The sequence below is a fragment of the Pipistrellus hanaki genome (assembly GCF_964339955.1).
Source record: "Pipistrellus hanaki genome assembly, chromosome: 6".
Classification (NCBI taxonomy): Eukaryota; Metazoa; Chordata; class Mammalia; order Chiroptera; family Vespertilionidae; genus Pipistrellus; species Pipistrellus hanaki.
Window position 1 is genome coordinate 59,077,820 of NC_140508.1, and position 18,938 is coordinate 59,096,757.

Sequence of the window (18,938 nt, forward strand, 5' to 3'; positions counted from 1 at the left end):
ATTTCTTTGGCTGTGCATAGATGTAGGGAGAAGCCAGGCATCAGCTCTGTATAAACTCAGAGCGTTACTTGCTGTGCAGTGAAGCCTGCCTGGTGGCTGCTGGCAGCCATGGATTGAGGAAGAGTTGTGAGGGTGTGTGTGCTTGAATACTGTTGCAGAGATGAAACAGGTTTTCCACCTGGCTGTGCGCTTTCATGCACTTTGTGTCCTTACTTATAGGTTACTGCAGATCCTAACAGTACTCATATACCTACTTGTGCCTCTAGAACCACATATCAATGGGAGCATTGCAGAAAGTCATGGTCATAACACCAAGAAATGAAAGCTTTTAGGACAGACACTAAAAATTAATCAAAAAACAAAGTCAAGAATTTATAATTTTGTTATGGATGAGCAAGAAGTGCTCTGTATTTCATTATCCTGAAAGCCTCATTATGTCTAGGATATTCTATCCTGATAGCTCAATACAGGAGCTAGGTTACACTGATCTGCTTGCTATTCAATAAATGCATTTGAGAAGAGTTCATGACGTGGAGTCCTGAATTTCTGTGCTGACCATGGCCGGCAGCGTGGTGAGCAGGGCTCAGGTAGTTTCAGAGCTGAAGGAATGCGTCATCTAGAGACAGGTGGTCTGCCCCAGGAGGCCTGTGTCATTCCCAGACAAACACCCCACGACGGAGAGGAAGAAGAGGGCAGGGCAAGAACTGTAAGACTCGCTGAGTGCCTTCTATGGGCTTGACACGGCGCTCGGTATTGAGCTGTAATCTTCCCTGTGATTTGTCCCATTTTTCAGCTAAGGAAACTGAGGCCCAAAGAAGCTAAGTAGCCCATAGCTAGTAGATGGCAGAAACAGGATTTGAACCGATGAGTGTTAAACTCCAAAAACCCTCTTGGTCTCTAAGCAGCCTCTAGGGTGAAGGGCACAGGGGCGTTGTAGAGTAAGAGGGGGAGTCCAGTGGGACTCTGGTTTCATGGGGAGTCCCTCAGCATCTTCAGAGAGAGCTGCCCAAGGGAGGACACTTGCCCCCAGTCCCGTCCTCCCAGTGCGTGTCTCCTCCTGAAGTTTTGTACACACAGGGGACAGGACCGCCTCCCTCCCGTGAGGAACTTTGCCTAGGGTTTAACGTGCAGTCGTTGCTCAATAAATGATTGTGGTTCCTGTCTATATTGTTCTTGTTATGTGTTGTTATATGGGGCCTTGGTCTCAGAAAGAAGATAAAATAACTAGACATTGAATAGCACAAGTTATGCCCCAAAACACATCCTAAAATTTATTAACTTTTAAATACTTGGAGTTCCAGTGAATAATTGTTGAATGAATGAATGAGTGAATGAATTGAGTGGATTTATAACCCCAAGGAAACTCTAATTTAAGGAACCCCTGTGTAGACTATGTACCTAAAGCTTTGTAATTTAAATAATTATAGTATTTTTCTACTTTAACTTTTTCCCCCCATTCTAGGTTTTCTGAGAGCAAAGTATTTGTTGTACACTTTATATCTATACTTATATGTTGTACTTATATAATTATGTTAATTACATATTTATTACTTAATACTTACATTTTATTATTATTATATATAATATTTATAGCAATACTTATATATTAATAAAAACAATATTTTGCTTTTTAAAGGTCTTCTTATAGTCTTTACAATATTTCTGGATTGTTGAAGGTTTTTTTTTGTTATTTTAGTATATTTTGCTTTCTAGTATAGAAATTGAGAAAATAACAGTATTATTGTCTTCAAAGTGATAGTAGGATTATTTGGCACTTTCTCTGCATTTTTCTCTTCTAAGACTATTTGGAATCACCTAAAATTTATTTTGAAGGTAAAATAACTACTGTTTCAGCAGCATGTGTGATCAGTTTCAATTTGGAAATTACAGTATTTTAAACTATGTAGAACAGATGATGCCTGATTTAAGGACTGATAATTCAAAATGAAATATATATTGAAAGCTCTCCGGGGAGTGCCTAAATGATGTGTCTGTCTGCCTGTCTCATACATGCCCATGGTGTGTACATTTCATGCGATGCCTGGGATGTTTGCTATTGCCCCTATAGGAGGGTCCTTAGAAGAAAGCAGTTTTTACAGTTGGGATGATGATATTAGATATTATAGTATTCTCAGACCATTGTTTTGCTTCACATTTAGCATAGTAGTAACCTGTAAATGTTCTGACAATTACATTCATAATGCAACATGCTCCTCAGAGATTTTTTTTGTTTTGTTTTGCAAATAGCATATATATAATATATTATAATGTACAGGTGCATTTGAGAGAAAGCATAGTAATTTTTCTTTGCCATAAAATATAAATATCCTTATATATATTTTAGAAACTTGTTGTTCAGAAAACCAGATTTGGCTTAACTGAAGCAGGGGATCTGTCTTCAGAAGACATGAAGAAAATCCGCCACCTCTCTCTGATTGAGTTGACGGCCTTTTTTGATGCCTTTGGAATTCCACTGAAGAGAAACAAAACAGAGAAAGTAAAAGGAAGAGGTAATTAAGAGGACTGGTTTCTTCTGAATTTAATGCTTTGACACCTTGGAATAAGATCGTGTTTTTTTCTGATTCTTTTTTCTTTCTCAATTACTTTCCAATGAAGACAACGGGATTTTTGGAGTTCCACTTACAGTCCTACTGGAGAGTGACCGAAAGAAGGACCCTGGAGTAAAAGTGCCCCTTGTGTTACAAAAAGTGAGTGGAATATAAATGAACAGGGGATTAATAGAACCTCGTGCTTGCAATTTGCTATTTGTAAACCTGTTAATGGATTTCCCTTTAGAGATAAGGACACTAAACCTAAGCCCTGTTAGGACTCAGGCCCAGGCCATTTTCAGCTTTCTTCCATGAGGCCCCTGCCATCCCACACGTACTTGGACCAGTTTGCCTTGCGGGGAACTTCTGGAGCCTGTTGACCATAAAGCATCAGGGGATGGATACAGATGCTCTATCTCATGGCTTCCTTTGGTTATATCTGGCTTATCCAATATTTTTAAAATATTATTTGGGTGTATGTATGTATTTTTGTATATTTCATTATTCTGAGATAAAAGATGACTTCATTAATAGCAACCTATTTATTAATTATATAAATATTTGCTGAGCTTTTTCATAGGTTGGGCATTTCAAAATGTGTATTTGTAATCATTTTGATGAATTTTCCAACAAAGCTTAATAAATATAAAAATCAGCTTGTTAAGGTAATTTTTAGGTGTCACCGGGAAAATATGAAACAGTTAGACAAAGAGGAAGTTTTTAAGTGATATGATTTGAACTATCATATGCTAATATCTCCCTAATATTGGTGAATGGCACATTTGCTTTTAAGTCATTTTTTTAATACCCAATAATTTATATCAGTTTACCTAAGTATGCATTTATTTAAAGGTGACAGCTAGTGGCATAATTAAAATTCCAAGCCCTAAACATAAGTCTTATTGAATTTTAAATTGAGGTTTTAAATATGTGAAAACATTGACTGAGGAAATATATGCTTACATTTTTCACAGTAATAATTCTCCATCTCTTCACTATTTTTCTAAATTTTGTTGCCACTAACTAAAGTTGAACCATTCCCCAAACTAGGTGATAAGTTAGCTGCCAGTGGGAGCAAGGAGGATGGCCGAGGAGCCAGCAACATGCCAGTGTGCATGGGGGGTGAGAGGGGCATCTGTAGGGTGTCTCTCCTGCACGGGGCTGGGCCAGTGCCTTCCACATCCTGTCACATCTCCTCAGCACTGAGCAGCCAGAGGAGGTTGGTGTTATCATGTCCCTTCTACTGATGAAGCAACTGAGGTAATAGTAGAATAGGGTAATTTAGCCACAAGCAAGAAGTAGACGGGAAAAGGAGCTCAGTATACATCCAAGGCCAAGGTCCATGGTGACTCTAAGATACTTCTCTCTATACCTGGAAGAGCTAGCTTAGTTCCAGGCATTATGTCTTAAAGGAAAAATAGCAAGAGACTCATGTGAAGTTGGGCAAGTATTTACGCTTACCATGCTTCGGTCTCCTCAGCCATAGAATGAGGATTCTAATAGTACTTTCCTCAGCATTATTGTGAGGCTTTAAATGAGTTGATAGATGAGAAGTACTGAGAATATTATCTAACACACAAAAAACGCACTATCAATGTTAGTACTTATGATGATGATGATAATGATTTTAACACCATCACCATGAGAGATCATGAGAGCTATAACCCTTTATAATTTCTCCCTCCTTGATTGTATTTCTAGAGTTGCTATAGTTCCTTAGCCAGAGTGGTTGTAACTAATGATAGTGAGTTTAGAATATTTTTTACTGGCCAATCTGCAGAAAGAGGTGTAGTAATCAGACCTTAAAATAGTGAAGTGGCAGCATATTTTAGAGGTGAAGAGCTCAAGTTGAGAGTGTCAGTGCCATTACTTTGATGGTTAATCTTGGGAAAATGATATAACAGCTCTAAGTCTCCATTTGCTCATTTGCAAATCAAAGGCAAACATTGACCTCATAGGGTGGTTGTGAAAACTTAAACAATTCAGATACCAGGCACATATGTATGCTTGATAATTTATCACTTGTTGTCATCAATGGTGTTATTTCAGATGTTTGCAATCATATTGGAGGTATTTATTTTTGTAATGTATCATTGTTTTCTAGTTTTTTGAGAAGGTTGAGGAATCGGGTTTGGAATCTGAAGGAATTTTTCGACTTTCAGGATGTACTGCCAAAGTCAAGGTAACAAACATTTTTTTCCCCCTCTTCCTAGTTAGACATCTAAGCTAGCTAGACCCAGTTCATACAACCATCAGGTATTGAGTCTTTTGTTGTTTTGATACTATCACTTGGCCTTACCTAGTTTTCCTCCTTACCTATGATTAGATGTTGTTTATAGTCCTAAGTTGTGTATTATTTTAAATTAAAACAACAATTAAAAGCCAACAACAGTGAAATGACACATCAATACACCATCAGCACTGCTGTTGTCTTCAATTTGAAAAGTTGAAATATCTCATCACTGTTTTTGGTGTTAAACACTTTAATTTGTTGGGTCCCTCTCACTCATTAAGCCAATTCTTATATGAGCCCTTATTTCCATTACCAGTTGCTTTAGATTAAAAAATATTCCTTGGCTCTCCTTTTAATGAACTTCCTTATAAGAATTTGTAGGAATGGCCATAACCACTACAATACTCAGTTTTGTAGTTCTAAAGCCCAATTCCACTGAAAGTAATGCTAGTTTCTACATATAAAAGCACCTGTGTGCCCAGCCAGTGTGGCTCAGTAGGTGAGCGTCGACCTATGAATCAGGAGGTCTCAGTTTGATTCCTGGTTTGTAAGGAAAAGGACTCACATTGCATGGGTGCTTTTATTTTTTATTTATTTATAATTTTTTTTATTGATTTCAGAGAGGAAGGGAGAGGGAGAGAGAGATAGAAACATCAATGATGAGAGAGAGTCATTGATTGGCTGCCTCCTGTATGTCCCACACTGGGGATTGAGCTTGCAATCTAGGCATATGCCCTCACCTGGAATCGAATTGTGACTTCCTGATTCATGGATTGATGCTCAACCACTGAGCCATGCTGGCCAGGGTACTTGGCTAATCTTTGACTGGAAAATGCTTACCATTGGTTTATCATTTCTTTCAAAGTGTTCTTGTAGACACATGCATCTCTGAGTCACATTGGGTAGAAGTCCCTTTTCTCCCCTAATCAGTTTTATGTCATTGCAGCCTACTTATTCCACCTCTTATTAGTCCAAAAAATAGAATCCAGATGTTTTCATTGAGTTCCAGGAAAGCCAATGTGAAAAAAATCTGAGCCAGTGAACAAAAAAAGGGAATATTACAGTTAGAAAGGCCTTGCAACTTGATATAGTAAAGGGGTTTTTATTCTTCTCCTCGTTCAAACTTTAAACTATTTTTTTTTGTAATTTCATCTGTTATGATTTTTTTCTAGGAATATACTTGAGGGAAGACCATTTAAAAAAAACTACATCATAATTATCTTCTCATTGTTCTGAGAGGATGACACTAACAGTAATGCTTCAGCTACAATCAGGCTCAATCTTATGCTTTCCAGGCCTGTTGAGGCCAACAGAAATGTGGTGTTGATGTTTTCATATGTCTCTTGGCTTTCTGAATGTTCTATTTCGAAAAGCATCTATTTAGGCCCTTTTGCCATTTTATTTTTATTGATCTGTTTATCTTTCTTTTGTTAAGTTGTATGAGTTCCCTGTAAATGTTGGAGATTAAACCCTTATCAGAGATAACATTGGCAAATATGTTCTCCCATGATCTCACTCATGGAGAGTAAAAAGCATTATAAACTGATGAACAAAAGTAGATACAGAGAAACGTCAAACTACAGCAGGAAGGCTAGGGAGGGTTGGTCAGGGGGAAGGTAAGAGATCAACCGAAGGACTTGTATGCATGCATATAAGCATAACCAATAGACACAAGACACTGGGGGTAGGGAGGAGGGCATGTGCCAGGGGGTAGGAGAGGCTGGGAGAAGGTCAATTGGAAAAAAAGGATATATATATATATACACACACACACACACACACACACACACTATTTGTAATACTTTAAATAATAAAATATAATAATAATAATAATAATAACAATAAATTAAAAAAAAACTGACTCTGGCTATGCATATCTAAGACTGTAAGAATTAGGCTTCTCCTAGGAATAAAGCAGGGGTCTTAAAGAAATTGAGAGTTTTCAAAGTTACATTGTAAGTATCCTTTTTGGAACTGTTAAGGTCAATCAGGGAATTGACTTAACTATCTGCTATTAATAGTAACATCTGTAGGTGAAGGAAGCAGTAGAAAGTGAGTTTGACTTTGAAAAAGAAACTTGAAGAATTGGTGGCACTGATCAAATGAATTGATAACATAAATGTATAACCCAAGTAGAACTTAAGGAGGCTGAGTGTTTTGTTTCTTAAAGTATTGACACAGTGTTCCAAACCTTCATAAGCATGCACACATGTGGGAGACATATGTATGTCTTGGCTTAAACCTTTGCCATAACTGCTTCAGGAAGATGTCATTGGCTTATAGGTTGAATGAGATCAGAGTTTCTTTACTCTGGATGTGAATTAACTGAGAGGCATACATTCATGATCTAATATAGAAACTCTAGATGAGCAAGATAGTAAAGAAATGGAGTCTTTGTCAACATCTAACAGTTTAACTGCATTATCATGAAGGGATATGTGGCGTTCTGCCAAAACCACATAAATGAAATTATGACCTGAGGAAAAATTCTTATATTTGTGTAGAATTAGCTAATGATTTTAAGATTAACATTGTTCAAAAAGATTCTATAAAACCATTTGTAAAAATTAATTCAGAAATAACTTTCAATTCTTTAATCATTTTGGGAAAAGTTAGGCTTTTTAATAGTTTGTGTGAGAACAGCTTTCAAAGTGGAGTGGAGGGGGTCTGGTGGTAAAAGCTCATTAAATATTGACTGTTTTCGTTGATTTTCAGCAATACCGTGAAGAACTGGATGCCAAGTTTAATACCGACAAATTTAAATGGGACAAAATGTGCCATAGAGAAGCTGCAGTGATGTTGAAAGCCTTTTTCAGAGAATTACCCACTTCTCTCTTCCCTGTGGAATACATACCTGCCTTCATCACGCTAATGGAAAGTAGGTAGAAGATGTTAAGTGTGAATGGACTAAGATATAAGGTCAATTAAGTGGCTTAGAGTAGAAGAAAGATGCAAAATAAAATGTGATCCAAAGTGTATATTTGCTCTTTCCTGGCAATGCTTGGTGAAATATTGTGTTTGCTGGTAAGCAGTCATCTCTTTACATAATTAATCTGGTAGATATGATTTAGAGAGTTTTATAGTCATTAAAAGGTAGGGGGGTTTGCTGAAGGAATAGACTCTCGAGATTTAAATTCCTGCTCAACCAATTGTTAGCCATACAATGAACCTTTCTGGGCTTCATCAGTGTGCCTGTAAACTGCAGTTAATAGTTGTGTGTCAGCGTTGTGGCTATTGGGTTAAAACTTCTAGAATAGTGTCTGGTGTGTAATAGTCCTTCAGTCCTCTCTCTTCTTTTCATCTAAAATCCTGTCCTGATGATGCAACACATAGTAAATGTCACACAGAATGTGTTTTCTCTTAGAAAATTAGATCACATAGTACTTCTGAAAAATTACAAAGACACATAGATTATGCCTTAAGTGAGTGCTTTGATAAAAGTATAGTAATGGAGGGTATGTTGTGTTTGGCAATGAGGGAATGATTTGTCATGGCTTCGGCCTAAGGGTTGAATTTTTCGGAGTATGTGACAAGAGAGACGTTTAGAAAGGGAAAATGGAGCTAGATGGTGGGGCTTTCACTACTAACCCGAGGAATTCAGGAATCACAGACCTAAATATATACAGTAAATCCTCACTTGTCATTGATAGATTCTACAACTTGAAGTGAAACAATTATGAGGAAACCAGTTTTACCAGAGGCTAATTGATGTAAACAAGAGTTAAGTTCTTACAGAATCTCACCAATGTTATGATGAAACGATGTTGAATGAGATGATGGTATATGATGACTTACTGTACAAGCCTGTTAAATACATGGCATTCTACATGGACAGAAAAGGGCTTTGACAGACTGAGAGGACAAACCCCAAAAAACGAGGCAGCAGCTGCTCAGCTCTGCTCTGCTCTCCCTCTCTGTCTGCAGCCACTACACCTCATTTAAGAGAGAGGATCTGGAAAGTATTCTGAAAAGGCTCACAGAGGAGTCCACATTTCTTTGTATGATTTTCAAAGTGAAAAATACTACCCTACAGTGAGTGATTTGAAACCAGCCCACGCTACAGGGAAGCCCAAAGGTCAGGGCTCCTACCAGCAGGGAATACATCCTTTTTGCCAAGTAGAGTAAACTTCAGTTGTTATGAGATTTTCTGAAGTGAAGAATTATAGATGTAGGTATGTGTTAAAGCTGCCCTCTTTATACTCTGAAACAGTATAGAGGATATAGAGTCACTTCCACTAGGGTATTACTTTATATTTTCAAACTTGGAACAAATGTTGTCCATAAAATCAAAGGACTAATATTTCATCAATCAAACCTGAGCTATTGGCATGAAAACTTTGATAGCTTTCTAAGGAAATAATGATCTCAGGACAAAAAAAGACTTAACTAGGATGCAATAAATGAATTAAGTACCAAACCATTAAACATAAAACAGAGTAGGGCCAGGATTCCTAAATAAAATGAAAATGGATTATTTGCCAGTTTAGATTTTAGATCTTAACAGAAACTTTATAATTTATCTGAAATTGATAGAGATACAGCCTGCATCTATTATCTCCCCCATAGAGGTTTTTGGGGATTGTATTGGAAGATTATAGCCCTTAGCCTGCTTTGTCCTCATTAAAATAATGCTTTCTCTGTCCCTAAATATGTACTGAGATGTGCTCCTGATAGTCCTGTTATTCAGTCAAACTCATGTCAGCATGCATTAGCAGTTTTCAGAAATATCCTGCACCTGTGTCATTTTTGCTTACAAATTTGACAAGTTTCTAGAAATCCACACGGGGATTGTGCTGAGGAAATATGACACAACCCTATAAATACTCCTTCCAACTGTTCCTTCTTTATGTGTTTATTTGTATTCATCCTCTGTACCTAACTTGGGTGCACACAACCTCTTGTAACAAGACCTGGTCACAGGAGTGTTTCCAGTATTGTGAAGCTAAGTGACAATAAGCAGCTGACTGCCTTCCATCCATTGACTATACATAGATTTTTTTCATCACCTTAAGAACTCCCCAGGGATTCTAGAACATAATGCTTCCTGCCAGCAACTCCCCACTAAGAGACCATTTTTGTGGAGAATTTCAGAGAGACAAAGCAAGACCTGGATGCTGTAGTGAACTCCACATTTTCAGCACAGCTGGAGGAGGTTAACCAGTTGTGGATGAAATTGCTAAAATCCCTTCCCTGAAATGGGAAGAGCTGACTTTAAGAACAAAAGCATAAATGCCAAACGTCTAGCGCCATCTTCTGTCCTTGTCAAGGAATAAAATGTCAACAATCTCTAGAGATCCAAATAGAATTACCTTTCCTAAATGTCCATTTAAGATCTAGAATACGTGTCATTAATCAGAACCAGAGAAAACACCCATAGAGGTAACGACTTAGAGGCACTGATACCAACACTCTACACATATTAACTTACTTAATCTTTCTTTTTTTTAATGCCAGGCATTCTGTTTACAGAAGCTACCTTGTTTAAAGTTTTAAGTTAGCATCTTTGCCGATCATATGCCTTAGAAATGGCTCATGATTGAAGCTTTGTTGGATTCCCCATGAGCAGCATCTCATAGTGTGTATAGAACATTTAACAGGGTGTACACTTGGGTTCCACATTTCTGAAAGGGAAGGGAAAGGAAGCAGAATTGGGCAGAATATAAGGTTGGTAGTGGTGCAGTCTGAGCCAAGGCCTCATGCAACCCTCTGGAGAGCTCTGAGGCTGGATGGCCTTTCAGAATTGTTTCCCAGTACAGTGAGAAAGTTGGGCATTTTTATTCTGACTCAGGCTGTGAGTGGATATAGACTGAACCTCAGAAGACATCCTGACCTTAGGCAAAACAGCTGGGGAGAGCACTTTCTAGGAAGAGCTGCCAGCTGGGGATTAGGTCCTTCAGTCCTGAAAGGCAGCGGTGGGAGGATGCAGGCTGACATCGTGTTCCATGTCCCACTACAGGCATGATGTGAAAACAAAAAGATTTTCTAACATTCTGAGATACCCCCACATGAAGAAGAAACAAATGAATTTTTAGAGGCAGTCCAACATACAAAGGAAATCTTAGTTATAAAATAAAGCTCACATTTATTTTTTCTTTATTTCTTTATTTTTTTTAATTTAATTCTTTATTGTTTAAAGTATTACATATGTCTTCTTTTCCCCTCATTGACCTCTCCCCGGCCACTCCCAACCCTTCAGCACATGCCCTCACTCCCCTACTGTGTCCATTGGTTATGCTTATATGCGTGCATACATAAAGCCCACATTTCTTAAGGTAAAGGGATTACTCAATCTGTCTCGACCAGCGGGAGATCAACGTGGGGACGAGGAGGCACCTAGAAGGGAATGATAGAGGACAGGAGACGCGAAGAAATGGAGGCAAGACAGGGTTCTGATCAAGCCTCAAATTTTATTGTTGAAGCTGCAATATATACATACAGGCTGTAGTGGGAGGTTGCCTCGGGGACATTCCACGGCGGGGCAAACTATGGGAGGGAGGATCAGGGAGGGGACGTTGTAGGGATCTTCCGGAGCAGGATGTGTCTTAAGCGATAGGTTATCTTTAGCTTCTGGCCAAACCGCAGGGCACCACGTGATCTCTGGTGACTGTGAGTTGTAAGAGGAGTTGGAAACTTAACTCCCAAGATGGAGTTGTATTTTCTAAGATGGAGTTGCTTGTATCAACTCTGATGGCTCCCAACATCTATCCATAAACCACTATGCACAAAAGCACCTTTTATTGATCTTGTTGCTCTTGGTATTAAAAGGTTTTCTCTCTAATTTCATGAATCCATACTTTAATAAGAGGTATTAATTCATATGTAACAGTCTGTCCCTACATATAATAGAAGATATCTCAACACTGTCTCTTACACAGCAATGGATGGGACATTCCCAAAACACGTACCCAGCGGCACCAAAGTGAATGTCCAGCACTTTATTCCACATACTTCATAAAGCATACACAAGGGCAACGACAAATTGGTCCAAACTTTTCAAAATTATTGGTGGCAAAAAAAAAAATCCCCTGAGAGACTCAATAGGTAACAAAATCTTGCCATTTCTGTAATTATTCAACCCAGGAAAATCTATAAAGATAGGGCATAGATCACAATCCCACTTAAGTATAATTTGAGCATTTATAAATGGATTTCATATAATTGCCCAAATCACAAACTCTTAAGTAGGTTTCAGTAATGTTTGGGGGTTTTCCCAAAGCTGTCCACTGTATCTATAAATTTGTGTTTTTTTTGTTTTTTTGGTTTTTTTTGAAAAGGTGTTTTTTGGAGGGTATTTTTTAGATTTAGATTCCACAGATAAGGGAGATCAGATGCTATTAGTCTTTCTCTGTCTGACTTATTTCACTTAGCACAATGCCCTCAAGGTATATCCATATTATTGCAAATGTCAAGATTTCATTTGTTATGGGTGAATAATATCCACTGTGTGTGTGTGTGTGTGTGTGTGTGTGTGTGTGTGTGTTTGTGTGTGTGTAACACATTCTCTTTTTCCATTTACCTATTACTGGACAGTTGGGTTGTTTCCATATTCTGACTAATGTAAATAATGGTGCAGTGAACACTGGGATGCATATGTCTTTTCCAGTTAGTGTTTTCTCTTTCTTAGGATAAATACTCAAAAGTGAATTGCTGCATCATATGACACATTTGTTTTTAATTTTTTTGAGGCACCGACATACTGTTTTCCATAGTGGCTGTACCAATTTATGTTCCCACCAACTCTACACAAGGATTCCCTGTTCTCTATATTCCTGCCAACACCTGTTATTGTATTTTTTAATAATAGCCATTCTAACAGGTGTGAGGTAACATTTCATTGTGTTTTGATTTGCATTTCCCTGATAATTAATGATGGTGAGCATCTTTTCTTGTACCTGTTGGCCACCTATATGTCTTTGGAAAAATGACTGTTCTGCCCATTTTTAAATCAGATTGTTTGGGGTTTTTTGCTATTGAGTTGTATTAGTTCTTTATGTTTTGGATATTTGCCCCTTAATATATAATGGTTCACAGATGTAATGATATGCAAATATTTCTCACCTTAAGCAGGTTGCCTTTTCATTTTGTGATTGTATCCTTTCCTGGGTAAATGTTTTTAAGTTTGATATAGTCCTATTTGTTAATTTTTCTTTCAGCTGCTTTTGCTTTTGGTGTCAGATTCAGAAATTCATCATCAAGACAGACATATGTCAAGGACCCAATGCCATGCTTTCTTCTAGGATTTTTGTGGTTCCTGGTCTTTTGTATAAGTCTTTACTCCATTTTGAGTTTGAGTTTTAAGTCATTTAAATTTTATAACAGCCCAAAAGTTACATTTTGCAAATGATAAAATAGAAGCAACTAGGGGTGAAATAGCCTGCCCAAAGTCACTCAAGGACTAAGCAGTACTTACTGGATTGGAAGCCGCTTATATGGCACATGTTCCTAATAATTCTATTTAGCTGCTTCTTTATGTGGAAAAAAGATTTATTTTCTCTTGAATTGAGCCTCAAGCCTTCTGTTTATAGCATAAAAGTAAAGCAAGGTCTGTGAAAGTACTTTGAAATGGGAAATGTTATACTAGTACAAATCCAGAATTATTTTGAGGATCTTGGCCACCTGCCTCTACAGTGGCATCATGGGATGTGAGAGGGGAGCTGATAGACTGTCCACAAGAACAAATTTGTTGGGCACAAAAACAGAGTCCTTACCACCGAGAGCTGTCAGGAGCCCTCCTCTGCCACCAGATGTTAGCGAGGAATGCTGTCAGAATACATCAGCCGTGTTCCAAATGAGTGGTTATTTCTGTTTTCTTGTTAGGAGGGCCTCACATCAAAGTACAGTTTCAAGCTTTACACCTCATGGTCATGGCTCTGCCTGATGCCAACAGAGACACAGCTCAGGTATGTTGTATTGACCTCATGGTTTGTCGGTGGCTCTTGTTGATCCGAGGAAATGGCTCAGATGGAAAAGTGAAAAACAGATGATAAGCAAGTGAAAAACAGGCCGAGCATGCTGCAAACCTGTTTCCCTCCCCTGACCCCATCGCTGTTCTCCGGAGGAAGATAAGATAGAATATAAACCCTGGAGTCTTCTTTGAACATTTCAGTTTCATTTATTCAATTTGTTAGATATTGAATGTCTACCATGTGCCAGGCCCTGGGCGAGGGTTCATATTAGGATTAGGAAAAGCAAACATGGAAGACTTAAGTAGAATAATGTCAGAAATAAACAAGAATATTATGTAAGTTGTAAATTATAACTCTAATTGCTGGTCCTCAGCTGCCCACCTCAGTCTAGTGGCAAAAGATCTGAGGAGTGTCCTTGGGGAGGAATTTTGAAATCAGTGATTTAATTTTTTTAAATGTTCATGCCTTAATATTTGAAAATTCAATTTAAAGAATTCTACAATCTCTGAATTTTAGAGGTTACAAGATAGGAACTTGTCATTTTATGGATTAGGAAAATTAAACTCAGAAAGTGATTTGTCCATTAACTTGTGATAGAACATTTGATAGAATCTTGTTCCATAGTTCTTCATCCCAAATATCCCTCCCTTTATTTCAAATTCATTTTGTTGCTGTATGTTGGTAAAAAATCAAAGTTTCTCTTGCTGTTTTGATAGTGATTCTGTATACAATAGGCCAATAGGGCATTAGTTATATAAATATAATAGGTGTTGAGAATCTTTGAAATGAGGTTAGATGAGTTAGAAAGAGCCAATAATTTTGAGACCAGTAAACATAATGCTAAAAACAAATATGATTCTTAATGCTGCCTCTTATCAGACATTTTAATTTGATGAGGACCCTTCCTCCCACATTAATTATATGTTAATTATATCCTCAACACAAAGATGAGGGTTGGCTATGGCATAAGAACTTTCTCTAATACAATTTCATAATTTTTCAAAAGCTGGAATTTATTAGTTGTTTTGTTGTGTGTGTTTTTTACTTTGTATAAGCAATGATCTTTTTTAAAAAAATATATATTTTATTGATTTTCTTACAGAGAGGAAGGGAGAGAGATAGAGAGCTAGAAACATCGATGAGAGAGATACATTGACCAGCTGCCTCTTGCACACCCCCTACCGGGGATGTGCCCGCAACCAATGTACATGCCCTTGACTGGAATCGAACCTGGGACCTTTCAGTCCACAGACCAATGCTCTACCGCTGAGCCAAACCGGCTTTGGCTAAGCAATAATCTTTTATCAAAAAAAAAAAATGCATCAGGTATCAGATATCTCAGTCAAAATATCATCTATCCTTTCATATAATTGAGATTGTAGTAATTATCAGGAAATTCAATACATTTCTAACAGAAGATCCTCAAAAAACATTACAGAACTTGTGAAGAATCTCTCTCTCTCTTTCTCTCCCCCACTCCCTGCTCCCAATTTTCTTCCCCCAGCCCCCTCTTTTCTCTCTCCCATTCTAAATTGTGACTAGAACTAAGATTGAAGTTGGTGTGGTGTACATAAAGATCAAGAGCTCTGGCTCAAGAATCAGATGTCTTCAGTTCAAATCCTGGCTTTGCTACTTAATGAACTGATGATTTACAAAGCTATTAATCCTTTTCCACCTTAATTTCTCATCTATAAAATGGTACCTACCACACAAGATTTTGAAATATGTAAAATCAGTGGAGATATATATAGTACTAAGAATAATGCCTGGCTCAGATAAATGTTAACTGTTATTATTCTTATGTGCTGTCCATTTTCTCATTACAAATAGTATAGCAGAATTCAAACCTGGGAAACTAAAAAGCATCTCCCTTCAGTCCTCTTGGTGAATTTCAGAAGGTCTGATAAACATTTATACTTTGTTGGCTTAGCCCAACTGTTAAGCTTTCTCAAAGCTTTAAAACAGCATTTTAAAACAGTGGCATGTAAGCCTTTTCCTTTGGTCTACTGAAGATTCCAAAATTGAAAAACAATGAAAAACTGATATCCACTAAGTAAAATTTAAAATTTTTTCAATTGTGTTTATATTTGGCCTGAGGAATGAGATACTCGTTTTTTAAAAAAATGGATTTTTCCTTTCCCAAGAAAACGGTAGTTTTTAATAGTAATGTTTTCAGGGTGTTGTTTTGTTTTGTTTTGTTTTTTGTTTTAGAATTTTCTTCAAAATGAAATTGCATTGCATGTTATTTATCTTTTTTGAGTTACAGCATTTTTTAGTCCTAGTTTACTACTTAATTTTAGTATTTATCAAACTTATTTAGGATAAAAGAAAAGATAGTGCAAAGTATTGTTTATAGAGATTCCACAATAACAAATTTCATAAAAACTATTCACATTTCTCATCAGCACTTTTAAGCAATCAAAGGGGAGCATGACATTTAGCCATTCTGTACTTGGGGGAATAATCTGACAATTTCCCGAGGCACAGAAAATGGGTACAGAAATAAATGAAGATGATCATTGGTGCTTTTTAATAATTTACATCAGTGTGACACAATGCTGTATCTTTTTAGGCCCTCATGACATTCTTTAATAAAGTGATTGCCAATGAATCAAAGAACCGAATGAGCATGTGGAATATTTCTACTATAATGGCACCAAACCTTTTCTTCAGTAGAAGCAAGCATTCTGACTATGAAGAATTACGCTTAGCAAACACTGCAGCCCACATCATCCGCCTAATGCTTAACTACCAGAAAATTCTGTGGAAGGTGAGTAATAGATAACCTTAATGTACTTTGAAGTTTACCAGCACCCAGGAAACAACAGCTCCATGAGGAAGCAATGCCTCCTTCGTCACAGGGAGGAAATATGAGAATATAATCCCAGGTTACCTGTAATATCATTAGGCATTTTTTTTGAGAGCTGCTCCTGAACTTGTCCTCTCTTTTTAAATATGAATTCTAATAGTTTTTTCTAATTTTTACAAGGACAAATGCCACAGTACACTGAGTGGCTATAAATTATCATAACTGAAGACAGAATCTAGTGGGAAGGTTTAATTCGAGGGTTTTCCTTCAGGTCAAGCTATTTTTCTTCTCCAGGTCCCATCTTTCTTAATCAACCAAGTCCGAAGAATGAATGAGGCCACCATGTTGTTAAAGAAGCAGCTCCCAAGTGTCAAAAAGTTGCTAAGGAGGAAGACCATAGAACGAGAGGTAATAATAAACAAGGATGCAAGTGTTACAGTTTTTACTTCTGGAGAAAACTGTGCACATACAAGCAGATATGAGTAAATGTCCTCCCCCCTTTACCATGAATGATACAACACACATAAAACACTGTCCCGCATCTTGGTGATTATCCCACATCGGTCCACAAAGCCTTCTTCTCTGCTTCTTTTGCACGATATTTCATAGACGTATCATAATTTATTTAAGCTACCCCATATTATTGAACAGTTAGATGGTGTCCAGTCTTTTGCTATTAAGAGTTTTACACCTGTGAATAAACTTGTTTTCTGTCATTTCTCAAAAATGAAGAGTATTTGTAGGATAAATTTGTAGCTTTGGAATTGCTGGATTAAAGTATATATTTCTTTTATAATTTGGTAAATATTTCAAAATATTTTCCATAAAGATTGTACCAGTTTGTACTTTCAACAGCAGCATATGCATGTCTTTCCAACATTAATCCTAAAAACTAAATGTGTTTTATTTAGGTTACAAGCCCCAAGACTTCAAAGGTACTACAAAAATCACCCTCTTTAAGAAGAATGGTAAGGGGGAAAAAATAATTTCCTTTAATCTGTGATTATTAACTTCCTACATAGTATTCCCTGGCTACATCCAGAATATCTGTGTATAATTTTGGTCTTTATATAACCTTCAAACTTGACATTTTTTTTTGTAGCATAACTAAATGATGATTCAAAATGTGCAGTTAGGCATCTCCACACAAATGGAAATTAGAAGGAAATGTGATTTTTTATGATCACAGGTTCGATAATGTTAGGGGTATGGAATTTATCTTATGGAGGCTTCTGGAGAGCTAGAAGGGGCGGGGCATGAAAATGAACAAGGGTAGCTTAAGAATTCAGTCTTGGCTGCAACACAGCAAGTTCACTCTGCCCCATTCCAAGTCTAAATCTTGTGTGTACATTTCCTACCATGTTCTCCTGGTTCTGCTGGGAACGGTAGAATAGTCCTATAAAGATCAACCCTATTTAAAAATTGTATTCGTTTTCTAGTACCGCCATAACAAAGTACCACAAACTGGAAGACTTACTAGTAAAACAATAGAAATTCATTCCCCACGGTTCTGGAGGCTAAAAGTCCAAAGTCAAAGAATTAGTTTGGTTGATTTATTCTGAAAGGCCATGAAACCAGAACCTATTTTTGACTTCATTTCTAGATTTTCATAATGCCAGCAGTATTTGACATTCCTTAGCTTGTCAGCGCATTCCAACCTCCGCCTCTGCCTTGATATGCATTCATCCTGTGTATGTGTCCCTCTCTCTTCTCTTGTAAGGACACCAGTCACACCTGGTTAAGGGTCTACTCTACTCTGGTATGAGCTCATCTTAGCTATTATATCTGCAATGACATTATAAATAAGGTCATATTCTCAGGTATTGGGGGTGAGGACTTCAACATACTTTTGTAGGGGATGCAATTTAACACCTAATATCCTGTCTAGGGTAAATATTGAATCAATTCACATAAATATACATCAACAATTTCACCTTTTGAGAACATACAGATTTACCTGAGGAGTAGCCAGACCCTCAAACAAATAGAAACTTGTTTCTATTCATCTCTAGTTAGAGAATTAATCATTAAAACACTCAGAATTTTGAAACAAAGGAATTTTCCAGTGAATCCTGACAAAACAGAAATTTCTATTGATTAGAGAGCAACATTTTTTAACATTTAAATGGGAGTCCCCAAGCCAATTCTGTTACATAAAACAGAGACATTCTCTTTCCCAGTAGCAGTCCATGTCTGCCCTTCACAGTGTTATTAGCACACATGGATCAAGTCTCAAGTGTCCATCTGGAGTTATCTTTGGGCTGCCTAAAGCAAAGGGATATTTAAAAAGACATATTTCCTAATCGATCCTTGACTTTTTCAGGTTGATATTAAAATATATTGAAATATGGAACTCTGCTTATAGTAGGCTTATTTAGAACATTGTTCAAGGAAATGCAGTAATAGGAACTTTAGTTGTTTTGTTATAACTCAGTTCTAAT

The 18,938-nt window shown here is 37.2% G+C and overlaps 1 protein-coding gene across 4 annotated transcripts in view; it reads left to right on the plus strand.

Moving 5' to 3' along the window:
* ARHGAP28 (Rho GTPase activating protein 28) overlaps positions 1 to 18,938 on the plus strand; it is a 120,424-nt gene that overhangs the window by 93,182 nt on the left and 8,304 nt on the right. For all 4 annotated transcript variants that reach the window (XM_084887736.1, XM_084887738.1, XM_084887737.1 and 1 more), the window contains 8 exons: positions 2,345 to 2,510; positions 2,617 to 2,708; positions 4,654 to 4,731; positions 7,498 to 7,660; positions 13,600 to 13,682; positions 16,261 to 16,458; positions 16,792 to 16,905; positions 17,409 to 17,465. In XM_084887736.1, the coding sequence (XP_084743862.1) occupies positions 2,345 to 2,510; positions 2,617 to 2,708; positions 4,654 to 4,731; positions 7,498 to 7,660; positions 13,600 to 13,682; positions 16,261 to 16,458; positions 16,792 to 16,905; positions 17,409 to 17,465 (951 nt within the window). The remainder of the gene's footprint in view (positions 1 to 2,344; positions 2,511 to 2,616; positions 2,709 to 4,653; positions 4,732 to 7,497; positions 7,661 to 13,599; positions 13,683 to 16,260; positions 16,459 to 16,791; positions 16,906 to 17,408; positions 17,466 to 18,938) is intronic.